At 43.5% G+C, this 27,307-nt stretch overlaps 1 protein-coding gene across 6 annotated transcripts in view; it reads right to left on the reverse strand.

Moving 5' to 3' along the window:
• The window catches only part of SH3KBP1 (SH3 domain containing kinase binding protein 1), a 337,564-nt gene that overhangs the window by 178,844 nt on the left and 131,413 nt on the right, over positions 1-27,307 (reverse strand). For all 6 annotated transcript variants that reach the window (XM_032331651.1, XM_032331653.1, XM_032331647.1 and 3 more), the window contains one exon: positions 14,371-14,494. In XM_032331651.1, the coding sequence (XP_032187542.1) occupies positions 14,371-14,494 (124 nt within the window). The remainder of the gene's footprint in view (positions 1-14,370; positions 14,495-27,307) is intronic.

Below are 27,307 nucleotides of genomic sequence, written 5' to 3' on the forward strand. Positions count from 1 at the left end.
CCTATTTGGCTTTTGCACTCTCTACTAATGGCCCATAAACAGGCTGAGAGCTAGATTTAGTAGGTGTTCTCTTGATCCACTTTCCAAAACAGAACCTTAATAAGTTTCTCTGTCCCTCGGCACTCAGGAACCAAGACAATTTCTCTGAATCACAGAATTTCAACAATTTTTCCTTAAATATATAACTTAATACAAAGCTATTCTCCCGCTGGTACTTTTCTTTCCAGTAACTCACTTCTCAGAGGGTTAGGGTGTTTGAGTACAAGTATATACTGACATCTCAGAATTAAAGTTGGCTCCAATGTGAATGCAATATGGTCTCTTCCTTCAAGGAGCTTATAATCTAGCAAAAAAAAAAAAATCTAAATCTAAACATGGATACACACTCACTCACACACACATGCACACACACACACACACACACACAAGAATATAAGTATACTTGTAGAATAAAATGCAGCTACAAGTATCTAAAAATCCTCATTTCAGATCAGCTATTTACTAAGGCTTTCTGGAATGCTATCATTTCATACTATGGCTTATGTTTTTCTGAGGCGAAGGCAGCAAGAGACTTTCCACGTCTGCCTTTATGGCTGCAGCCAGTGAGTCATTTCACTTCTTCCCACCTCGGTTCCCTTCTATTTAAAAGGCACCTATGATGATGCTTCTCCCCCCGCCACATCATTCATGGGTTAGCCCAAGATGCGAATGAGTCTTTCAGTCCGTCTCTACATATACAAACTGCGAAGCTCTATCCAAGCTAAAGAATTTTTGTTTATAAAATGTCATTTGTGGGGCGCCTGGCTGGCTCAGTCAGTTGAATGTCTGACTCTTGGTTTCGGATCAGGTCTTGGTCTCAGGGTCGCGTGACTGAGCCCCAGCGTCGGGCTCTGCACTCAGTCTGCCTGAGATTCTCCCTCGCCTTCCACCCCTCCCCCCACTCACTCACTCACTCACTCTCTCTCTCAAATAAAGAAGTACGTTTTAAAAAAAAATAAAAATAAAATGTCATCTGTTCAAATATAGCATTTTGTCATTTCCTCTCATCCACCTTCTGAAAGCAAGGGACTGACAAATACTATCAATTCCCTCAATATTAAAGGGGGACATTTTTCCATTAACGAGAGTGTTCCACAAAGAGCTATTATAACATAAATATTCAAAAGTTAAATTCTTCTGTGGATCAGTGATAAGAAAAAAACACAAGGGGGGAAAGATTCTATTTGCAAAAACCAACAATAACCTCAATCTATGTAGGAATGACATCAGGAGTTAGCAAGACTGCGCAAATACGTTAACTGCCGCTTGACTAAACCGGGTAACGCCCTGTGTCACCGGCTCACTAGAATTAGCTGTTCAGCATTCAGAAGGGATGTACATTTTTTTTTTAAAGATTTTATCCATTTATTTGACAGAGATCACAAGTAGGCAGAGAGGCAGGCAGAGAGAGAGAGGAGGAAGCAGGCTCCCTGCTGAGCAGAGAGCCCGATGCGGGACTCGATCCCAGGACCCTGAGATCATGACCTGAGCCGAAGGCAGCGGTTTAACCCACTGAGCCACCCAGGCACCCCAGAAGGGATGTACATTTTAATCTGGTGATACAGTTACCAGAATTGGTCCACGATGATGTGTGCGGAAGAGGAGAAAGACTGAGAAAGGGGTTTTATTTATGCATTGTACATAAAGACATTTTAGACGACACAACACAAAACTATTAAACAAAAGAAGTTGGGGAGATGTCAATTCTTTCTAAACTGATGTGCAGTTCTAATGTAATTCAAATCCCAATCCCAATGAGATTTTTAAAAACTTGGTAACGGGTTGGCTCGGTGGCTCAGTTGGTTGAACAGCCAACTCTTGATTTCGGTTCAGGTCATGATATCAGGGTCCTGGGATGGAGCCCGGCATCAGACTCTGCACTCAGCAGGCAGTCGGCTTGAGAAGTCTCTCCCTCTCCTGCTCCCCCACCACCTCACTCTAAAATAAATAAATAAATCTTTAAACAATTTTTTAAAAATAAAACTTGATGACATAATTTTAAAATAAAGTGAGAATAGCTAAAATATTTTTGAAAATGAGAAGTGATAACAGAAGGACAAAAGCCATATCACATACTAAAATGTACTATAAAGGCACTATAGGTAACTATATTGATAAAAGGGTGAGACAAATTAATGGAACAGAAGCAAAAGTCCAGAAAAAAATGCCCTAATATATACAGTAACATATGATAAATGGGATATCACAATTAATGGCGGAAGGGCTAGATTATTCAATAAACCGTCCTGAAAAAGTGGCTGTTTCAAAATAAAAATCAACTTGCACACTAACTGCATACGATCCATCAAAATTCCACAGAGATTAAAAATTAGAAGTTTAAAAATGAGACCAGTATAAAGAAGAAAAAAAATTATTCAGGGAAATCATGGAAAAAATCAACATGTGAATCTGCATTAAGAAGTACTATTTCTGGGATGCCTGGGTGGCTCCGTTAGTTAGGCCACTGCCTTCGGCTCAGGTCATGATCCCAGGGTCCTGGGATCGAGTCCCACATCGGGCTCCTTGCTCAGCTGTGAGCCTGCTTCTTTCTCTGCCTCTGCCTGCCACTCTGCCTGCTTGCGTGCTCTCTCTCTTTCTCTGACAAATAAATAAATAAATAACATCTTTTTTAAAAAGTACTATTTCTGTACCTCAAAATCAGCTATAAACAAAATCAAAAGCCAACCAAGTGGGAAGCACAATTTGCCAGAAATGACAAAGGAATAATACACTAATCAGTAAGAAAAACATAAAGACCGCAATATGAGAGCGAAGAATACAAACAAATGACAGAGGAAAGAAAACGTGCAAGAACTCTATTAATCAAAGAAATTCAAGCTTGAAACACTAATAAGCGCTCTTCCCACATCTAGTGGTGATGTAAATTGGTACAACCCTTCAAGAAATCAATTTCATAATAATGGCTTAAAGTGCCACAAAATATATACATGCTTTCGCCCAGTAATTCAACATCTAAGAATCTTCTGTAAAGAAATCATCAGAGTTGCAGAAAAGATTTATGAGCAAAAATAGCCAGCACAGAGTTACAATGGCAAGAAAAATTGGAACCTTAAATGGATTCTTTCCTTTCCAGCAAAGGCTCTCTCAATGAAGCTCAGAATTAAGAATATAAGAGGTTTGCCTTTTGATTTATAGGCACTCTCTCCTTTCTTCTCAAGAAATGAACAATAGACTGCCACAGTCAGTTTCCTACCATTCTCAAATCGATTCTCTAATATTTAGGTCATCCCAGCAAAACAGTGTCTTTTTGATCCCTCAGACTCACTATCTCCTAGGCAACTGATTGAATGAAAAAAAATATAAAGCTTCACTGAGAAACATATAATTTTTAAAGACTTGAATAAACAGAATGACACACCTTGTCCTTCAGCTGGGAGGGGGAGTGGCAGGGGATGTAAAAGGGAAAGAGACAGACAGATAGACAGACAGGCACAGCCAGATAGTGCATTAACAGCACTTTGCGTCGTAATCTCTAAAAAAAAAAAAAAGACCCAGCTTTATCGAGATATAATTTACATGCCATAAAATTTACCCGTTCTAGGTGTGTGATTAAATGGTTTTTCTAGAGTTACCAAATTGTGTGACCATCACAACAGTGTAATTCTGGAACAATTCCATCCCCGCAAAAAGAAACCTCTTGCCCACGAGCAGTCTACCTTCCATTCTAACACCCAGCTCTGGGCAATACTAAGCTACTTTCCATCTCTATGGACTTGCCTATTCTGAACACTTCATACAAACGGCATCACACAACAAACACATGTTCTTTAGTGTCTGGATTCTTTAATTCAGCATCATGTTTTCGAGGCCCATGCATGTGGTGGCACGTATCGGTCCTTCACTCCCTCTTACTGCCGAATAATTTCCCACTGTGTGGAAAAACCACATTTTGTTCGTCTGTTCAGTGGATGGACATTTGGGTTGTTTCCATTTGGGGGCCATTATGAATCATGCTGCTGTGAACATGAGTGTCCAGGTTTGAATGCAGACATATGTTTTCATTTCTCTTGGGTATGGAATGCTGGGCCATGTGCTAACTCTACTTAATAGCATGAGGCATGGCCGGACTCTTTTCCAAATCAGCGGCACAAGTTCACATCCCCACAAGGAGTGTATAAGTTGTTCATAGAATTCCCTCACAAGCTTTTTAATTTCTCAAGGATTGGCAGCGAGGACCCCTTTTGAATTCCTCATGTTAGGATCTTAATCCTGCTCTCCTTTTTTTCATAATCAGTGTTAGCTAAAGTTTGTCAATTTGTTGACTATTTCAAAGAACCAATTTCTGATTTGAGTAATTCCTCTATTTTCCTATTCTCTCTTTCACTTATTTCCACTCTAATCATTATTATTTCCTTCTTCTGCCTGCTTCAGGCTTGGTTTGCTCTTCTTTTTCTAGTTTCTTTTTAAAATACTTTTTATTAAGCAATCTCTATGCTCGGAATGGGGCTTGAATTGAACTCGCTACCCTGAGATCAAGAATCACACACTCCACCAACTGAGCCAGCCAGGTGCCCATCTTTTTCTAGTTTCTTAAGGTAGAAAGTTAGGGTACTGACAATCCCATTTCAGGCAGGTATCCAAAGTTAACGAAATCACGATCTCAAAGAGATACCTGTACCCCCGTATTCACTGCAGCATTATTCACCAGAGCCAATACATGGAAACAACCTAAGCAAGTGATGAATGAATGAAGAAAATGTCACACAAGTGCGTGCACACAAACACACATAATGGAATATTATTTAGCCATAAAAATAAGGAAATCCTTCAATTTGTGACAACATGAATGAAGCGTTGAGGGCATCACGCTAAGTAAAAATGATAGAGAAAGACAAATTTTGTATCTTCTCCCATTAACAACTAAAAAAAAAGATAATTATGGGAGCTGAGAGATGTGTTAACCAACCTTATTGGGGAAATCATTCCACAATATATACATCTATCGTATCATCACACTCTACACCTTAAACCTACACCTACACAACATTATGCATCAATTATATCTCAGGAGAGCTGGGGAAAGAAGTAAAGTTGGAGTTTGATTTGAAATCTGTTTTCTTTTTGAATACAGGCACATAAAAAAGCTGTTGCTTTGCTCTAAGCAATGCTTTAGCTATATGCAGGCGATTTCTGGAGATTGTGTTTCCATTTTCATTCATTTCTAAATATTTCAAAATTTCCCTGGGGGATTCTTCTTTGACCCACTGGTTATTTAGGAGTATATTGTTTAATTTCCATATATTTGTGAATTTCCCAAATATCCTTCTGTTGTTGATTTCTAATTTAATTCCAGTATGGTTGGAGAACATACTTTGTATGATTTTAATCCTTTGAAATTTACTGAGCCTTCTTTTATGGCCTAACATATGGTCTATCCTCCATGTGCATCTGATCACTGGTAGCTTCATGGAAACAACACTTCATTATTATTGTCCATAAATCTAATTTCTTCCCAACATTCTGGGGTCTTGTCAGCAGTTTACCTCTTTTAATAACAACTACTACTGTATTCAGTGACTCCTGGTTCACTCTCTCACCATCCTCTGCCCCAAGCTTCATTCTCTTTCCTCGTTTTTATCCTGACAATTTCCTGAGGGAATTAACAAGAGTAGGCTCCTTATTTTATAGATGGGAAAAGAGAGTATAAGACTTGCCTAAAGGCCCAAAGAAACTGTGGGGGTGAAGCAGAAGTCAGGGCTGGAGTCCACCAACAGTGATTCTTTCTGCAACAAGGCCCTTCTACCACTGAGCTTATTCAGGTCTCCAGGAAACTACAAATGGAACAGCAGTTCACTCCTCCTCAGATGTATTTCCTTGAGTGAGCACATGTGCACGCCCTCACACACACGCGCGCATGCCCACACACGCGCGCATGCCCCCCCCCCCCACACACACACGGCAGTTTCTGACTTTTCTCTATTTCCCTTCCTGGTTGGGGACCATGCCGATGGTCCACCTCACACTGCAGCTGGGCCCACTGTCTGTCTGACCATGGGTTAGGAAGGTATGCCAGGAAATGTCCTCATTGTTCAGAGCACAATGGTCCCAGGGCCTCACAGGCACAAAAAAGCCATGAATCTGAAGACTAAATCTAAGCCGCAGGTAACATCAGGGGACCAGGCTGTGATGACAGACCAAAAAGTGTAATTAGAAGAAACTACAGGAGAAAAGCCTCCTTTTCCATGGCTTTCGACAAGTGAAGACAGTTGCCATCCGAATACAATACCTCTAATCAATTACCTTCAATCTATCAGCTTTCCACCTGGATTAATCTCCCTTGGGGAAAGAGAATCCCACGTGGGCCTTAGCTAAGTTCAGTCCCTCTGATCAGAGGGGTCCCTGGGCAGAGACTCCATGTCCTCCTCCCCGACATGTCAACAAGCTGGTCCCTGCACCAGGCCGAAGACTGGGGCACTTTCAGGGAGGGACCTCAGCCACCGCGGGAATCCTAGATTCCAGAAGCCTAAATGGCAGGCTATGTGGGTTTTCCTCACAACGCCACAAGTGGGTTCGTTACCTGAACTCACGATGGCAGCCTCTTTCACTAATAGGAGGAGAAAGCAAACAAACCTCTTCTTTATGCCCAGTCAGGGCTTTAATGGTATCAAGGAGAGCTAAGATTCCCAGTTTTCGATCGAAGCAGGTAGAGAAGGTGAGGGGGACTCTCCTGACTATATGGGGCTACTGTTGTGTCATCATAAAATCCGCCCCTAGAATCCCAGTTCTGTCCTGACCCAAGTCCCAGGTAGAGCTGGCCGCGAGTTCACTGGGCCGGCCCCGTCGGCCCACTTTTCCTGCCAAAGCCCAGCCTAGGCGCCCTTCAACACCCTTCAACGCCCTTCAAGGACCCAAGAAATTAACAAGAGAAAAAAAAAATCCCTTTCAGCTTGGCACTTGAAGACCTCCTAAAAGGACTGGTTTTCAAGTTTTAGATTCAGGGAATGTTCTCCCAGCCTCGCCCAACTTATGTTTTCATGGCCGTGGGCTTTAAAGGCTTGCTGAGTGTCTCTCACAGCGCTGCTGCGTTCGCATGGCCACTGCCACGCGCTCACTTTAACACTCTCTGTGCAAGGCGGGAACTGAAGATGAACTCAGAGATGCTCAGGCAGCTCCCTGCCCCGAGTTTTCAAGTTGGGTGCATCCTAACTAGTATTCAGTAAAATGTGGTCCAAGGTTCGAACAAAAGTGGGTTTCCCTAATAGAGGACATCTGAGAGCCTATGACATGCTACGGTGATTGTCGGTGTCAAAGACGGTGTTAGTGCAGGCTGTCATAGCCAAAATTCATGTGTCTGGAGAGCCAATTTTTCTCCCCCTTTTGTCTCCTTATCGCCCTTTCTCTCCATCCCTCTTTTGAGGGATATTTTGTAGGGCCCTAACTCTGTGCAACGCATACTGGGAAATGCTGGCCTGGTGTCTATCTGAGCATGTCACACATGTTGCATGGCCTCCTCTCTAGGAAGTGAGAATATACAATAGCATCCCTTTTAGAACATGCCTTTCGACAGACAAACCCGGGACCCCCAAGGTCCAACCCAGAACTGATGAAAATAAGCACTGCTTACAACAGGGCTATGTGGTTGGTCAGCACTGTCCTCGGAGCCTGGTGTGCTGGAGGGAGGTTGCATAATTCTAGCATTCTGTACCAGGTGAATTGTAAATGACTCTGTAACATGAGAAAACTGCAGTCATCCAGATTACATGGACTCTTTGCTTTTCAAAGTTACCTAAGGCTTCAGGCCAGCAATGAAAAAACCAAAGAAAGAAGTCATATTTACAAGTGGGTTATGCACTATGCAGTGTTTGAAATTCCAAATGCTTTTTCTCATAGAAACAAAGTCATAAGTGGTGATTAAGTTCTCAGACTAACCCACAGTGTAGCTAAAACACATCTGCAATGTCATCAACTAACAAAACCCTCAAAACAATGAAATTAAAGCAAAAACATTTTTATTTATTGAGAATACTCATGCTCAGTGGTATAATGAGGGGAGCGCGGTGGGGTGGGGGTGGGTGGCTCATGCCCAGGACAGAAGGGGCTTCCTGTAGAGAACCGACAAATGATAATGAAGCTAGCAAAGTCAGTAGGCTCTTTATTTCACCACCTGCTGACAACTGAAAACAACATCAGTCATAAAATATTACTCCTTTCAAGAAAATTGGGTTCAACAAGAAGTAAAGAAGTAGTTAGGGGTATACCTGAAGCTACCTGGTAAGACTCTGGCTTACCTACAGGAATTTTAGTGGGCTTCTTCATTGTGTTCAAATCAGTATCTACACTTAGGGTCATGCCTACAGGAGTCCTTTTTTTTTGTTCCCCCCACGCTTATCGATGATGATCCTGGTCAGCGGGGATATAACAGATGGGACAAAGATGGGGAAACGGATTCTATGAGTTCAATGAACAAAAATTCGAAGAGAAAGGAAAGGAGCTAATGAGAACACATGTGTAATGTGAGAAGCTGTGGGTCTAAGACGGAATGGCAGGAGCTGAGAACACCAAAAGTCAGAGGAACCAAAGACATCTCCCGCAGGCAGAAAGAAAAGGTGGGCAGGAGGAAGAGTTTCCTAGGACAGCCACCAGGTGGAGCCACTACCGTAGAACCCCTCTGTGGCTGTCCTCTGTATGGACTTGGGTGGAAACCCAGCAGGAACATTCCAGAGGACACTAACTCCTCTAGTGTTAACACCTTGGAACCAGAACACAGAGATTGAAAGGAGATAAATATAATACAAGAAAATTTCTTAAAGTTCCATATAAAAATATATGGAAAATGGACAATGACCACACCCACTTGGAAGGGCATTTTCCACCCATTTCATCACCACCCCTAGATCCAAGAGGCAGTACTACTCTGATAAGAGAGTAAGTAGGGGCAACATACTCTAACATCAACTACCGGTCCCACCAAGCCCATAACACAGGCTCCCAAGAGAACCCATCAGTAATACAGCCAGGGATCAATTACTTAACAAAATCTCTTTATGGTCCCTTTACTCTCAAACTTTCAAGAATGAAGGCCCCCTGGGAAAGAAGATGATATATGCACACACAGACACATTTATACAGGTGTATGTATTATTGAATTGCTATAAAAGTATATCCATCCAGGTTTGCTGCCAGGTGGCCAGCTTTATTTTCATCTCCCCATTACCACCAGCTCTGGTGATAGCCAAGAGCTTCCACACAACAGTAATGCCTTCTCTTAACTTCCTACTCTTCCATCTGGCCATAAAAGCCAGCAGTTCAGGTAAAATCAACAGGTGATGCGGAGAGTTGGAGAAAATCTGACCCAACATGTCACATTTTCAGATCCCTAGGTAACCAGGGTGATTCACATTTGTTCCTCCAAAAGGAAATTTGAAAGGAAAAAAGTCTTGTTTCTATAAACCGATTCCCAGATCTTGCATCTACCTTAAACAACAAAGCACTGGAAAACCAAAGCAGTTGACATTTTCTTTATTAAAGACACACTTTTTCCATCCTTCGTTTACAGTTTCATTTCAAACAAAGATCTCACAGCCTATCGAGGGAACCAGGCCACCTCCTTGGAGCCAACCCAGAGTTCCACAGCAGCACGTGCACCTTCGCAAGCATGCGCAATCACGTCCTGACAGACAAGGCAACACGTATCTCGAGAATGTTACTCTGAGGAGCCAAGCAAAGGCTAAAGAAATGGGAGCTTGAAAAAACATTTCCCCTTCAGTCGTCATATCTGTTCAGGGACTGCAATAACTGGTGCTGGGGGAAAAGGAAGATAAACATTTGGTACAATTCTTCTGACAGCTATAGGCAGCAGACCAAAATGGAGAGGCCTTCCATGTGGCAAACACTAGGCCCATATCATGCTGGGGTGGGGGGCATGTATACATCACCCATCCACACACAAAATGAATTCTGAAGAATTTCTACATTAACTTTTAAAGCACCAGAGTGTCACCAGAGGCAGAGCAGCTGTCGGTTCCTCTGTCAAGGACAACTTTTGAATGAAATGTGTCTGAAGGTTTCACTAAACACACGCGAAATGAGCTCACAGATTCATGTTCTACAATCCAAGTCATATCCACATGGCAACTCCGAGAGCAACCCTCCCCCAGCTCAACTTGAATCTCATCTTGTAACGTCAGGGCTAGACCTGTTACAGATAACATCTTTGAGACCATCAGATCTTCCAGCATTAATCCCTGGAAAGGGCAGTAAAATGCAGATGCACAACAAACCTTAAATAAAGATGGTAAAAGCAGTTTATCTTTCAGAAGGCAGATGCCAAAGTAGCAGAGCGACTTAAAAAGATGATCATAAAAGACATTTTATATTAGGAGAGCATAATAATAATAATAGTAATAATAATAATAATAATAGCAAAGAATAATAAATGTGCAAAATACAATAGAGACTTACCAAACACTGAATTCATGATAAACTGGAAATAGAAACAAGGACACATAAAGCCAACCAGAAACCCGCGGAGTGGCTTCACATTCAGAATGACAGAAATAAATAAGAGACATATCCCCAACTTGCCATAAAAAAGATTTAAGAAATGCATACAGCTTTCTTAACATTTCCCACAGGATACAACAGACTGCAAGGGCTTGTAGGCAGGACCGGCTGGTGTTCATCTAGGGCTTCTATCTGTCCCAGCACCAAGCACAGGGCCAGTAGACGTGCGCTGCTGAACGTTCATTCATTAGGATGCAGGTAAAAGTGAGGAAGGAACAATAGCCCAAATCCTGGGTGGCAGGGGGTTCTGAGAGAGGCAGCTTCCCCATGAGGTCTGCTAAAGAAGCAAAACCTGAGGAACTAAAGCCCCGAAATAGAAGCCGGTCCTTACAAAGGCCCGTGCAGTATTGATTACAGGCTGAATACTGGACCTCTCACATAACGCAAGTTGCTTGGGAAACCCTTCTGAGGATGAAAGCAAATGATTTTTTCTTTCCTTTAATTCAAGTAGAAATGGACAAAATCCTCCTTGCTCCTTTTCAAGTATGTATCGAATGTATTTGCTTGTTGACTGTGAAAATGTCCACTTTGTTCAGTTTTGTTTTTAAACTCAAGGTTTGAATGTTTTTTCAAAAAAAAATTCCTCCATACATCAATATTTCAATTTAGGAGTGTGCATCGTTTTTCTATATGGGCTTAATGAGAGAAGAAACAAAAGAATAAATCATTCTCAGAAGGAAACAGACAATCTTTTTCTGTCTGGTTCATGAGAATGTCATTTGGCTCCAAGAAAAATTTTCAGATTGTCTGGCTACAATTTGTCAGCATTCTGGAGTCTAGGGTAACTTCAGGATATACAACATCCATGCTACAAGTGTAAATGAAAAATGACTTCTTGTCCCTTGGAAAAAGCTTGTTTTAAATGGAAATCTCCTTCACCGTGACTCGGGTAAGGCCCAGAGACATGGCCAGGGGTGGGAGCAGACACAAATGTCCTCACAGCCCTAATGCCTGGAATGTACAGCTGATGGCAGCCAGGCCATCTGGAGGAACTGGGGAGCTGTTCTCCCTCTCTCACTCTGCCTGTCTTTCTCAATTTCAGTCACATCTTTTTCTCAAATGAAAAGCACATGGAGTCCTTCCAGTATCTCCCTAAATCAACTCTGCAGAAATTTGCAAAGGTTAAAGTTGAAAACTGAAACTAATCAGTCCCCAAATGGTTTCCGTAGTCCTGGCTTTTTCTCAGGGCTACTACTAGCTTCCTTCAAACCTAGGGTGGTTCTTGACCTTGTATGGGGGCCTGAGGAGGGCAAGGTCATCCCACACTTTTGGGTGAGCTCATCCCACAGAGGTGAGGTAGTACAACCCACTTGCCATTACTGCAAAGTGGGGCATGTCCCCAAGCTGCTGGCCACAAGTGGGCAAACTTCCTCAGCTAAGTCTATCTCAAGTTCAGGACCCAGTGAAGTAGTTCAATTTCAGACTCATAACAGATTTTGATCTTTCTTTATTAAAAGAAAAAGAACCCATGTTAATTCTATTGAATTCTCCCAGGGTCCCAGGGTGAATCACAAGGTGGACTCAAACACCCAAAGAGGGAGACCATGTTAATGAAACAAAGCAGCCTGTTACTAAACTCTGAAAGCAACTGCCCTCCATAACAACAGCAGCAGACAAAAACATCAAGAGATTTCTCGGGACAAAGCTTGGTGGAAACAAAGGAAAGGAGAAGACTTGGGTCATTGACAATAACTCATAAAACTTGAAAAATTAGTTGCATGGAACTGTTTACAGTAACCAGAAACATCCCACAGATTTAGCCTCTGATCCTAGTTTTAAGAGGGAAAAAAGTGGTTTTTCATTGATTTGGGGTGGGAAAAAAATGTAGCTTTTGAGCTCAGTACAATGAACTATTTATCTGGCCTGACAAGGCCAATCAATCCACCCCGCTGTTTATTATAAGGAGTAGTAGGATACTGTTAGTATTGACGGGTGGGGGTAGGGCCAAACACGGCGCTGGCCCTGGGTACACAATGCTTCCCTTCAACTGGAAATTGATGTTTGGCCCAGGTGACCTGGGGGTCAGTGTGAAGCCTGGGACAGAATGAAGATGGTATTTTATGTGTTTCCTATTTACAGAACGCCTCCATGGGCTAAGGTCTTGGATCTACCGGCAGATTCATTACATAAAATACCCGAGAGTCAAAGGTTGGTCATAATCAGGCTGTGGGCCTAAAAGGAAGGACCCCCCCCCCCCGTTAGTACCTTTTTCTGGATCATGACAAATTCTGGGGAGGACCTCAGAGGCCAGATTTTTAGTTGTAAAGAGGCAATTATCTGAAAAGTTTGATTCCTTCTTTGATTTAAAGTTCTCAGGTAATTTTTACCCAACTCATCTGGATAATTACCTTAATTCCTTAACTTAATTAATTCCTTATCTTGTTAAGTTAATTAATTACCTTAATTCTCTTATTTACTTTACAAGAGCAGGGCTGGCAGGAGAAGCCTTGCGGCTCGTCACCACATGTGTGCCTGTCCTTGGCTCACTGGCCCAAGAAGCCTGAGGAGGAACAAGAGAGGCTCGGGGCAGCAAGCAAGGGTTGGGAATACAGACAGACACACTGACTTCTAACTCTCTGAAACCCAGGAAGGCAAGCCTCATGAGTTCTGGAACTTATTTGTAAGAATGCAGGAGGCGCTTTAGGGGACAACTATAGTCTGACAGCAAAGTATGCTTCATTCTTAACATGGGAAACCCCCTGCATTGGTAGGATGGGCTTTAAAAAAAAAGAAAGAAAGAAAACAAGAAAAGAAAGAAAATCCTATAGCTGCTAACCAGCGTGGGCCTCCAGCCAATACTTCATCTGAATAATTAAAAAAGGAAATGTAACCCAGGGCAGCTGGAGGGGGAAGAGGAAGAGGCAGGAAGGAAGAGAGACACAAAGCTAATGTCTCAAGCTCTATGATCAATGGACAGTTTATTGGACAAATTCTTATGCTGTCTAAATTTTATGAAAGATTAGCTGTTCTTCCCTGTGGTTATGTAAACTTGCCATCTTTTTTCTTTTTAATGGAACTCTTTGCTAATACATTTCCTGCTCCTGCTTTTGAACAGCTCTATATTTCTCTTTAAGGAAGTAATCAGCCCATGAAAAGCCTGCCACCGAACGCTACCCTGCCCCTGGGCCTGCTCTGTGTGAGCGTAGGGGCAGGAAAAGCTGAGGAAATCTCGAGGGACCACAGGAGAAGTGAGTTGAGCCCTCTCTTGTCATCTCAAACAGCAGTGACATGAAGGCTGGGTGTGGGAGAAAACAAAACCCCAGCGAGCTAATACCTGAGAATCTGCCTTGAGGTCTCAAACCAGGCAGACAAGATGGTTGAAGTTCCCTTAGTGAGAGCGATGTCTGAGCTCTATCTGTGCACATCTGCCTCCTAAACCTAGAGAGACACGGTCTGTGTTTGGGAGGCCAGCAGGCAGAGAGAAAGACCCAGATAGAGCCTGCCCTTAAATTAAAAACAGAGCATGGCCAGACACACACAGCTCAGCATGCGCCATAGCGTTCTCTAAAGTCACCTTTCATCTGCAAAAATAGATATGAAAGTGAAAGCTAATGTCCTAGGAAAATCATCATTTGCAAATCTAGTCTACTTTCTTGTGAAAAAAATTGTATTCATTCCCTTTACTATAGTCATTACGTTGTTACTCGCTGTGTGTGTGTGGGGGGGTGTATGTGTGCCCAGATTATACGAAAAAACAAAAGGCAACTCTCATTCAATTTTTCAGCAATTCAGAGTTTGACACAGTTCACCCGGAAGTTTCCAGTTTGGGTTTGTGTGTGGGGAGGGGTTTGTTCTTCTTTTCCATACCTCTCTTATTGGTTCTTAGAATTGTTTCAGAAGATAGCAGAGCATTTCCGCTGGACACTTCGTGCATGGGTTTTTCTGGAGCTTTGCTGGAGAGAGGGTCTTTCTTCATTTCTTTCTTTATTTCCTGTGAGGATAAAAGGCAAACAAGACTGTTGTTTGAAATTTTTAAATGGCTCTTCAGCTATGTTAAGCTTCAGCTTTCTGAAAATGAACTCTAATGACTTCAACTCGGTATAACATGGTGTTTGAAGAATACCATTTCCGATGTTGTTGTGGCTTGTTTTCCTTCCATTTATTACTGAAGCACCTGCTCCCGTAAAGTAAAATGATGTCCACTATGGTGACATGACCTCATGTGACTCTGACCAGAAAGTCATAGTGACCAGAAAGGGAATACCGCACAGCTCCAAGTGACAGCCTGTCCTACTTTTTGAACAGGGACAAGCTTTGGCCAGGTAGAGTCGCACCCTAAGACCCTTCTGGTTTCTATCCTTCCCAACAGGGGGTTAGAGAAATATATTCTCAAATCCCCATTGTCTCACAATTATGCTAAACCCAAAAGAAGGGGACTTAAAGTTCATTTATACTCATCAAGTTCCTCTGGGTCTCTTTAACTCTTGACAAAGAAAAATGTAAGAAGGACAAACAGAAATAAAGATCATCATTCTAGGTCAGAGGTCAGCAGACTACAGCCCACCACGTTTTTATAAATTAAATTTCATTACAACATGACCACCTTTATCCGTTAAAGAATTTTCTAAGGCTGTTATGATGGCTGAACTGAGTATTTGGAACAGAGATCAAAGCATAAAATACCTGGCTCTTGATGCAGAAAGTTTGCTCTAACTGGTCTCTTATCAAAGATCCATTAAAGGGGGTGCCTGGGTGGCTCGGTTGGTTAAATGTCTGCCTTCAGCTCAGGTCATGATCTCAGGGTCCTGGGATCGAGTCCTGCCTCTGGCTCCCTGCTCAGTGGGCAGTCTGATTCTCCCTCTGCCCTGCCCCTCCCTGCTGCTTGTGTGCGTGCTAGCTCTCTCTATATATATTGCCAATAAAAAAAATAAAATAAAATCTTTTTTAAAAGCCATTAAGATACAGAATTTAGGGGTGCTTAGGTGGCTCAGTCGGTTAAGCATCTGCTTTCGGCTCAGGTCATGATCTCAGGGTCCTGGGATGGAGCCCCTGCATTGCATAGGGCTCCCTGCTGAGTGGGGACCCTGCTTTTCCCTCTCCCTCTGCCCCTACCCTTGCTTGTGCTCTCTCTCTCAAATAAATAAAATCTTTTTAAAAAAGATACAGAATTTAAAGAACTGATGGCTGAAACAATTACTTCAAATTACTCTAATAATTGACATAATTATTTTTGAAAGCATCAATAGCCCAAAATGATAGTAACTCACAAATTGCAGGTCTGGAGCAGAGGGTTACCAGGCCTGTCTGAATCCATGATTAATTACACCAACGCAGGAAAAAGCGAAAGCTAAGTGGCTAGACTCAGAGCATGGCTGAGTGGCAGGAAGGACGATGTGTTCTTTAGGAAGAACATGGGGCAAGAAATGGAGATGGGCTTTTTCTATGGAATAAACATGAAGAGAGCAAATTAGGTAGGGGGCTGAGATTCAGTCTGGGCAGAGTGCAGAGGCAGAAAGAAAGGAACAAAAAGGGTTGTCAAAACATACCTACTGGCCAGCAGCTTCCTACACACCCGGGTGTTAGTTACCGTACCCAATTCCCCAGCTGCTGGCCCAGTTCACAACAGCCTCACCCTCCCTCCCTCACCAGGGCCCCACCGGAAATCAGCAACTGTGGCTGGCACTTTGCTGGGTTCAGAGTTTCAGCTGGCGTCCCAGGCCAACCCAGCACAAAGCTGTGTGCACGCGTGTGTATGTACACGGACTCCCACCTCGGCAGCCGTGGCACCTGCTAGAACAGCAGTTGCCGGGGGTTTCTGTAGCCTCACAGGCAGATGGCATCAGGGGATAATCTGCAAACATTGGCCGCCTGAGCCACATGATGGGATGCTTTCTTAGTGATGGCTGCCAGGATGCTATGGCTTGAGAAGTAAAGAAAACAAGCCACCACGGGGGCTCATTCCCCAGAGGTTGCTTCTTTGGGGGGAGAACAGTTGCTCAAACCTCCCTTTCCGCTGCAATGTGGATATGACTGTGCTCACACAGACCTCCCAGCTGGACACAACATAACATGGCGATACAACATCCAAGGTCACCGAGGACTAATTCAGAGAAATTCAGTGGGTTGTGGGTGACATGCCAAGCATCTGCTTAGCACTTACTGCTAAAGGCATGCAGTTGGGGAATGGTCAGGGAGTCAACAAAAGTCTGAGAGACTGGCATGATCACTGAGGAGAACTTTAGAAGCTGTGACTGGTTTTTGTTTGTTTGTCTGCCTGTCTGTCTTTAAGTAATCTCTGTACCCAGCGTGAGGCTCAAACTTGAGACCCCAAGATCAAGAGTCACATGCTCCAGCATCAGCCAGCCAGGCACCCCTAGAACTTGTGATTGTTAAGAATACTCAAACCCGGGGTGCCTGGGTGGCTCAGTGGGTTAAGCCTCTACCTTTGGCTCGGGTCATGGTCCCAAGGGTCCTGGGATCAAGCCTCACATCCGGCTCTCTGCTCAGCAGGGAGCCTGCTTCCATTCCTCTCTCTCTGCCTGCTTCTCTGCCTACTTGTGATCTCTGTCAAATAAATAAATAAAATCTTAAAAACAAAGAATACTCAAACCCAAGGCTTCAGAGAAGCACCCTGTGAGGTTGGAAGGACCAACCTGATCAAGCAAGTGCTTAAGGGCTAAGACAGCAGCACCAGAGAGAGGCTGGTTCATAAAGTCCAGATTCTACTGTCCCCTCAAAGACTGTTTATATTTGCCACACACAGAAGCCTAACAGTGACCACATTTCTTAAGTTCCTTCTTAGATGGAAGCAGGGAGGAGACAAAACTTAAAATATGCCCCATATTTTTCCAGAGAAACAAGACACACAGATACAGCAGTGCCCCATGTAGACTCTTCACCTGTACAACACCCAGGTACACAGGCTCAGTGTTTCCCCAGACTCAACATTTTCTCTCTGACCTGCTTCTTTTCTGGAAGGGAGGGGAGCTATCTTGCTTGAGAGCCCATCATCCACCCATTTACGCAGGCTGGAAAACTCAGTGTTAACCCCCATACCTAACCAGTCACCCAGTTGGGCTCTATCTACTTCCTCAACCTCTCAGTTTCTCTCTGTTCCTCCTATGCTACCTTAAAACTATGAATACTGGGCAAAGAACTCAAAGAGATGTTTCTCCAGAAAGACAGACATACAGCCAGTAAGTACACAACAAGATATCCAACATCATTAACCATTAGGGAAATGCAAATCAAAACGATAATGAGATGCTCCTTCATACCCACTAAAATGCCTAGTAATTTTTTAAAAAAGGAAAATAGTGTTGATGAGGATGTGGAGGAACTGGAACCATTGTGCATTGCTGGTGGGAATGGAAAATGATGCAGCCACTATGGAAAACAGTATAGGAGTTCCTCAAAGTTAAACACAGAACCGTGTGACCAAGCAATTCCACTCGTAAGTTACATACCTGAAAATACTGAAATCAGGGACTCAACATTTACGGCAGTAGCCAAAAGGTGGAAACAACGTAAGTGTCCCACAACAGATGAAAGGATAAACAAGATGTGGTATATCCACACAACAGAATATTATTCAGCCTCAAAAAGGAGTCGAGTTTCGAGACATTCTACAATAGGAATGAGCCTAGAAACCATTATACTAAGTGAAATACACCAGACATAAAAGGACAAATATTGTATGATTCCACTTATATATTGCAGCTAGATGAGGCAAATTCATAGAGATGGAAAGACTGCAGGTTACCAGGAAGTGGAAGGGGGAATGGGAGTCAATATTTAATGGTTACAAAGTTTCCATTTGGAGTGACTAAAAAGTTTTGGATAGAGATAAGGACAATGGTTGCACAACATTGTTCATGTAGCTAATGCCACTGAACTGTACATTTTGAATGGTTAAGATGGCAACTTTTCTGTTATATGTAACTAACCACAAGAAAACAAACACATGAACACCAGCTAACAGGGGAACACTTGCCATGTGCCCAGGCTGCTCTCAGAGCTTCACCTGGATGGCAATTTGTAGTCTGCACGACAACCCTATTCCCCAATGACGCACACAGGAGGACATGGAGTGCTGAGAAAGCCTGCCAAACAAACAGGAGTCAGAATCGGAACCCAACCCATCTCGTTTCAGAACGCATCTCTCAACCACTCTTCCTGAGTCCTGCCAGAGTGGCCATGACGTCTCTGTGTCTATACACTGCCGCCAGAGACGCTCTCCAAAAACAAATGTATGCTCTTGTCACTCCTCTGTGGAAATCCCCCAGTTACTTCCAAAAGACCACAGGACAAACCCTTTCATTTAAAAACTTTTTAAATTGCCCAGCAAGCCCCAAATCCCCGCGTGCTGGATTCTGGCTCAAACTGTCAGCCGCACGCGCTGGCCCAACGGTGCTCATTACCAGGCCCACGTAACAAGGGGTTGCACCTCTCTACCAACACCTTGACTTTCATAGACATCTGATGTCCTGGACTCCTATTGGTAGGAGTATTTTCCTAAAAATAGGCAACAATGCTGGCAATGACACAACCTTACAAGGGCAAAGGCTTAGAGAAATGAAAGTGTTTCAGCAGATATTTCTTCACTTGCTCCTCACAGTAACATTCTCATTATGTTATTGGGGGAAAAAAGTAATAAAACCCTGATTCTGCCAGACTGACAGATTTTTGCATTCAAGAACCATGAGACCCAGAGAGGATGTAAGAGCAGCCAAAAGCCACAAGGCTACTCAGGGGCATAGTGGGTCATGGGACCCACCTCTGCGCCTTCTGGGCAGGGCTGTCCTGCTACACCTTGCCTCCAAGGAAGAGTTAGTGCCACGGCTATAAAGGGGAGACTCAAAATTACCCCACCTGGGGCTCCAGTGGAACACTTCCCTTCCCTCCACAGCTGAAGAATATAAGGTACTACTTTATCCATAAATCTACCAGTACTGAGGCCCCAATCCTTTAAGTCCTTTCTCAGGCACACATAAAAGCTCTTTGCTGCAGAGGAGGGTGGGCTTGGCACTGGAGTAACTCCTGCCTGCCTACAGCTGCCAGCATCTGGTTACCTGGAGCTCTCCGAGGTTCTGATCCAGGTCATGGGACTCTGGATTTCCTGGGTCTGAGTGTTCCAAGCCCCCAACCCTCAATCTCCATTTTATAACACTAGGCTTATATTTTAAACCATTGTGGAGAACCAGGATCCTACTATCCTCATGGTAGAGGCCACACCCCGGCCCAAAGGCCATGGGGACTTATAGAAATTCATACATCCCCACATATATAAATTAGCAATGACTGGGCTTGCTTTAAAACCCTACAAAATCATCAGGGTATTGACAAATCTCTTTAAGAGGTAAAGGACACCCAGCTTTTCCTTATCCTAAATCTGATGCTTCAACAGTGGAAACTCATCATTACAGTAAAACTGAGGCCATCAGTAAGATACCAATGCTGTGGTAACACTCAAGCTATGTCACAAGGGCAACGTGACTGAAGGAAGAGGAGAATTTGTACCATTCCTGTTTCCCAGAGCACTATGTTGATCAGAGCCCAAGATGGCTCACCCACATCTGGAGGCCAAAAAGCCCCAATGATGCCACTCTAGCAAAAATCTGTCATGACACATTTAGCAGGCTGCAAACAACAGCCTCACTGAGCAAAGGCATAATTTGTGCACAACTGGGAACTAGATGAGCATGGTCGGCTTTGTGTTAAGTGGAGTTGCCTGAATGTGGCTGGCTGCTGAGCTAAGCTGGCTTTCCCTCTTTTCTACTCAGTCTCCCCATTCATCACATACTAGACAGGTGCTGGGGTGGGGGGGGCGGTGGATGGCTTGGTTGAACCTTAACTTCTTTCAATTAACTGAAATACTCCCCAGTAAAACACCAGTGAAGGTCCAGTCTGGGGGTCCTTCCCTCCTCTCATCCTACCACCAACCTGGATACAAGTTAAGAAGCAGGCCTCACAGTAAACGGGGAGACTGATGGTGTGAGTCAAACAAAACCAAACAAAACAGAAAACAAGTCGTGTCGGCATCATCATTGATTAGGTGGGTGACCTGGCGGCAATACTGAAAGCCTCTAAGCAGCTCCCCTGTCATCTCTAAAAGATCTAACCCTAAATGCTCTGGCACCATCACAGAGTTGTCTTCGGGGTCAAAGAGTAAACCAGGGAGCAGCATACAGGTTGTTTCTTGTCATTATTAATGCCATCATTAAACAGCAAGAGCTATAAAAAAGAAAAACACTTAACAAAACAGAGGAAGCTCGCCACCAGAATGTTCAGTGAAAGAAGCCAGACTGAGAAGACCCCATGCTCTACGCTCCTGTTATGTGAAGCTCAACCATAGACAGAGCTTATCAGTAGTGAGAGATCGTCAAAGGGCAGTTGCCCTTGGGAAGGTAATGACCAGGAGGATGAAGAGGTTCTGCAATCTGGTCTGGGTGACGGTTGCACAGGCGTATACACACCCACACCTTCATGGAGCTGTGTTTGCATGTAAGATCGCCACACTTCACTGTATGCTGTTTTCACTTCAAGTAACAACATGAATGTTAAAGCCAGAAGACAACACATTTTTTAAAAATGAAATGTGCTAGTATTTCATCCTAGAAGGTCAAAAACATGAAAAGCTAGTGCTTGGGTGTCTTAAAATTCATCTCAGGGGAAAGCTTCCCGGGATCAACGTCAAGGGCACAAGTAGTTGGAATGCACCAGATGCTGCTTACCAAGTGGGTGAGCCAAGGGGTGACTCATGTAATTGACACAATCAGCCAAGTGGATCCCCTCCCTCCACGGGATCCTTCCTCTCCACCTCAGCTGCTTGCCTCACATCTTAAACTATTTCCTTCTCTCCTACCCCCAGCATTACAGGCCCACAGACTGGGCTGGTGCCGCTGACACAGGGGGAGGCCGGTGCTGTGCCAACCTGCAGAAAACACTGGTCCTGGCCTTCCCCGTGTCTTAGCGTGAGCCTGGACAGAGTCCTCTCGGTTCAGGGTAGAAGCAGGGCAGGGGGGAAAAGGGAGTCATTCATCAGCCTGCCCTCAAACCTGGTCTGTTTCTTTCTCCAGGTAAGGCTCCCTTCAGGGCAGGGTGTGGCTGTGGTATCGCAGTTGTGCCCACTCCACTCTTCATGGAAAACCTTTTAGCAAAATTAGCCCTGGCAGGAGATAAAAGCAAACCCTTACACCAAATGTACTGCAAGAGAGTTCTGAATAGATATGGAATCCTAAAATAGCATACTGCCCACCCCACCCAAGTGTACTCTCTTCCTGCTTGCCCCCCATAGAAAAGGCAAAATTGAGGAGCAGCCACCCCATGAACATTGGCTGCTTGCAGAGCCTGGGATTTCCCAGCATTTGGCAGCCTTCAGAAAAGGCTAGTCAATCTCCAGACACCTGGGAAGACACCGCAAGTATCTTGAAAGCAAACAGCAGAGCTCCAGGAGAGCTTCAGCTGTAAGATTCTGTTTCGCTAAAAAAGATGTATCTCACTGTCACAATTTAAAAAAATCAATGTTGGGGCGCCTGGGTGGCTCACTGGGTTAAAGCCTCTGCCTTCGGCTCGGGTCATGATCTCAGGGTCCTGGGATCGAGCCCCACATCGGGCTCTCTGCTAGGCGGGGAGCCTGCTTCCTCCTCTCTCTCTCTCTCTCTGTCTGCCTTTCTGCCTACTTGTGATCTCTGCCTGTCAAATAAATAAATAAATAAATAAAATTTTAAGAATAAAAAAAATTAAAAATAATGCTGTTGAACCATGAAATGCACCAACTTCATTAGGAAGACAAAGAATACACACACACACACACACACACATACACTCACACATAAAACATCTGAAAATATGGCAAAATATGAGGATTTGGTAAATCAAGGGGGTGGACACACTGGTGTTTGCTATTCAGTTTATGCCTCTTTCTCATGCTTGAAATATTTCATCATTTCCCCTAAAAATTACATAGTGAACCCATGCCAGTATCTCATACCACAATGGTTTTCTTATACTTAGCAAAATATGTTCCCACTTAGAAAAGTGCTCTGACATATCACTGACCTACGATCTTTTCATCTCAAAGCTAACAAGGTTCTTTTTTTTAAAGTAACAGGATATCTACTGTCATGTTTCTATGTAAATCTTCAACTACATGTTTGTAATATCATACATTTGCAGTATTATCTCCCAATAATCACTGATAACACAAGCCCAGGAAGGAGTTCTTGACCAGCAGGGTGGGAATAAACGTTGAGAAGAGTTCAGGAAGTGCCACAGGCTGGACAAAGATAAGAACAGCTTCCTTTGTGTCCCAAAGAGGTAACACAGCTTCCTGATATATGCACAATGTGATTACCAGCATGAGAGCCAGTGCCTTTACAACTGCCCGTGCCCTGCTAAACATCTAGATTATTACCAGTGGATCAAAGGGTATCAATACCAACCAGCTGTTTGGACATGCTTTAGTAAGCACTTAATAACTATCTGTCAAATGAATGGCCAATTTAGCAGAGTGTTATGGGCAGGACACCTATTACAGACAAGGGGTATTATTTCCAATTCAGCCCAAAGCTATGACAACATGGAAGTCTCTATCATCCCACTGGATCACAACCAACTTCTCACCTGCCGGGATAGGGTTTGGTTTAAGAGCAGTAGGAAGGAGATACAGTAAGAAAATTCACACACCACCTCATTTTCTTTAAATAAGCAATACCTATTTCTTTATTAAACTGGGAATGTTATGGGGTGCCGGGGTGGCTCAGTCAGTTAAGTGTCTGCCTTTGGCTCAGGTCATGATCCCAGGGGCCTGGGATCAAGCCCCACATCGAGCTCCCTGCTGGGCAGGAAGCCTGCTTCTCCCTCTCCCACTTCCCCGTTAGTGTTCCCTCTCTCACTGTGTCTCTCTCTGTCAAATAAATAAATAAAATCTTAAAAAAAAATAAACTGGGAATGTTAGACATTCAAAATAAATTTACACATTCTAAAATGAAACCTTAAAAGCACTAGAAGAAACCATGAGAGAAATAGTTAATGATCTCAGAGCGGGAGAGAGGATTTGACACTCTGCCACAGAATCCAGACGCTGCAGAAGAAAAGACTGGTGAGTTACGGAAAACTACAACCACAAAAGAGACAAAACCAGAATAAAAGAAAGGAGATTCATCAACAAAAGTCCAGGTGCGGGAGCGTTGCCTGTTAGAGAGAACACCTTCTACAGAGTGTAGGCAAAGAGATCAAGAACCCAACAAAAAGAGCAAAGGACAATTCATAGGGAAAAAATGACTCCACCGCATGAAAAGATGGTTAACCACACTCATAAGAAAAATGCAAATTACGGTGGAATTCATGTGATAATATCTGTGCAGTGCTCACTGGACAAAAAGACCTGAATCGTTTTGGCTGCCCCCCTATACTGAAAGTGCAGAGCTTACACCTACTGTCTTACCGCGCTCACACCAGTCTTCTTGAGGGTCCGGGCCCTCTCAGAGCACTGTCTGCTCTCACAGCATGTAGCACGGCGCCCCGCACACAGCTGCTATCCATGCGAAGAGTAATAAGTATAGAGGGCAGGAAGCACAAAACTCTCCAGAAGCAAATAGTCTAGATAAGAATGTATATAATCTTGTGGTGCCTGGATGGCTCAGTGGGTTAAAGCCTCTGCCTTCGGCTCAGGTCATGATTTCAGGGTCCTGGGATCAAGCCCCACATCGGGCTCTCTGCTCAGTGGGAAGCCTGCTTCCCTTCCTCTCTCTCTGCCTACTTGTGATCTCTGTCAAATGAATAAATAAAATCTTTAAAAAAAGAATGTATATAATCTTTACTATGATAAGATCTCTTTTTTCCCTTGAAATTAAATACCATAAATCTTCTCAGTGGATCTCTCTGATACCCAGTGACCTTATTAGTGCAAAAAATCTTTTTTTTTACCTGTCTGATTGGCAACAATAGAAACAATATAATTTTAGTTGTGGCGTAGAAAAAGATACCCTCTCATGCTCTCCAAAGAGTATGAATTGATATAAAAATCGGGACAACCCCTGTGGGAAGCAATGTGGCAATTACCTATCAAAAATTTAAATGTCTCTGCCTTTTGACTCAGTATTTCCACTCCTAGGAAATTAAACTACATGTATACTCACACACGCGCAAAATGGTATTATGTACAAGGTTAATCATTACAACACTGCTTAAATTAGCAAGACTGAATAAATGTAAATGAGGGTTAGTAGAGAACTGGTTACCTGAATTACAGTAAATCCATCCCATGCTTCTCTCTCTAAGAATGAGGTGGCTCTCTAAGTGCCAATAAGGATAATTACTAAGACATGTTGCCAGGTAAAAAAGCCCGATAACGTATGCTAGCATTTCTGCAAAAGTGTGCACATGCCTCATTGTGTGATACAGAATGAACTGATAACTGAGACTTCCTCCAGGGCGGGGAACAGGATGACCAAGAGACGGGGAAAGCATACATTTTGTCCCTTTTAATTGCTACCATGTGCCTGTGTTAGTTAAACAAAACTTTAATGTAAAAAGTAATCACAGTGGCGCCTGGGTGGCTCAGTTTGTTGGGCATCTTCCTTGGGCTCAGGTCATGATCTCAGGGTCCTGAGATCAGGCCTCATGTGGGGATCCTTCAGCTGGGGGGCCTGTCGCTGCCTCTCCCTGTCTGCCACTCCCCCTGCTTGAGTTCTCTCTCTCTCTCTCTCTCTCTCTGTTAAATAGATAACTAAAGTCTTAAAAAGAAAAATAGGGGCGCCTGGGTGGCTCAGTCGTTAAGCAGCTGCCTTTGGCTCAGGTCATGATCCTGGGGTCCTGGAATTGAGTACTGAGCAGGGAGCCCGCTTCTCTCTCTCCCTCAGCCCTTCCCTTGCTTATGCACTCGCTCTCGTTCTCTCTCACTCTGTCAAATGAATAAATAAAATCTTTAAAGAAACAAACAAATAATAATAATTGAAATGTGTTTACTATTTTCTAATAATTAGACTATTGACGGCTACTTTTTCTGCAGACAAGGAAGATGTTGCTGCCGCCCCCTCATACAGTTCAGTTAAATCCTTTCCACTGCTACTGTAATAATCCCAGGGTTGCTGGGTTCCAACATATGAACAGATACAAAGCCTAAAGGAGAGCCCTCAGTCCATCTACTTCATCAAGAAGGGGAGATAAGATTAAGTTAAGATGTGGGGAAAATCATACCAGGCCCAATAATTTTTTAAAAATAAACATGATATAAAATTCAAAATTTTGGAAATACAAGTATAATCAATGGCATGACAACAACCCAGAAAACCAAATAAAATGCATATAAAAAGGCAATATTAAGCCATATCGGTAGTTTTATCATAGGCAGAATACGGTTTACTTTGGTACCCAGAGTACAAGACTTAAAAACTGTGGGATTGGTTAATTATGCTCAAAAATGTTAATTACATTATCTCAAATCGAGCTCCCTGAGGGGTGGGCACTGTCTCCAAAGCCTCTTCGGGAAAATTTTTTAAATGTTTCTGATGACATCATACCTACTCCCTGACCAGTACAACCTGAATCACAGGAATTGGGGGATCACAAGCTAGGTAAACAGCCTGCTCTTGGACAAAAAAGAAGGACCATCAAAGGTCGAACAGCCATTTCTGCCATCTTTTTTTTTTTTAAGGTTTTATTTATGACAGAAAGAGACAGCAAAAGAGGGAACACAAGCACAGGGGAGCTAGAGAGAGAGAAGCAGGCTCCCCACTGAGCAGGAAGCCCAATGTGGGGCTTGATCCCAAGATGCTGGGATCATGACCTGAGCAGAAGGCAGACATCTAATAACTGAGCCACCCACGGACCCCAATTTCTGCCATCTTTTTAAAAGCTTTGATGATAAGCCCGGGTCCCTGCAGCCCCTGCTGGGAACCCCTGTCACAGCACTAACCCCAGGACACTATCTAGGTCTCTCTCTCAGCTACTCCATGAGGACCTCGGGGGTAAGGAAGAGGTCTCAGTCATCTTTCATTCCCAGACACTCAATAAATGGTGGCCATCATCATGAGCTCTACCATTCTTCTAACAGATATATTTGAGTGTCTACTTATGTGCCAGCTCTAAGTGCGTCTAACCCAGCGTGAATTTTCACAGTCACAACCGCTGCTAAGACTAATAAGCTAATGGGAAAAAAATGTAAATGCACTAGATCTCTTACATATAAAAAGAAATTCAATCTACCCTTCATTTCCCTAAATCTAAAAACTCTGGGATTCGCCTGCAATTACGAAGAATATAGTATAACAAGGTACTGTTCTAAGGGTTTGCATGGAGTAACTCACTGAAGGCTCACAGCCATGCTGAGCGTCATTATCTCTCTTGACAGATGCGGAAATGGGTCCCAAGAGGATGTAACACAGCAAAAGGGCTGAGTGAGGACTGAGGCCCAGGCAGTCTCGTGGCCAAGCCTGCACTCCCTATGGTCACACGACACCCCACCTACACAGGCATGTTCTCCTCACTTGCTCTGAAAGGCCAACTTCCAAAAACTGCCACTGAAAAGAGGACAGACAAGGAATCTAACCATAGAAAAGACTTCCAAGAAGTGTGAGCAGTGTGAGGACCAATGATTTGAAAGCCACTCCCATGTAAAGAAATTCTTGAATTTTGAACAAAAAAGCACCTGTTTACTGGTTGTTGAAAGAATGTTTACATACATTTCCATCCTGGATAACTCGATTGTCAAGAATAAATTATTCCAAGCCCGTGACAAAACAATGCCATTTCATGCTCATTTCCTGATTAAAGCTTTTAGACAGCTGGGCATTCTCATTTC

Source organism: Mustela erminea, chromosome X (assembly GCF_009829155.1).
Source record: "Mustela erminea isolate mMusErm1 chromosome X, mMusErm1.Pri, whole genome shotgun sequence".
Taxonomy (NCBI): Eukaryota; Metazoa; Chordata; class Mammalia; order Carnivora; family Mustelidae; genus Mustela; species Mustela erminea.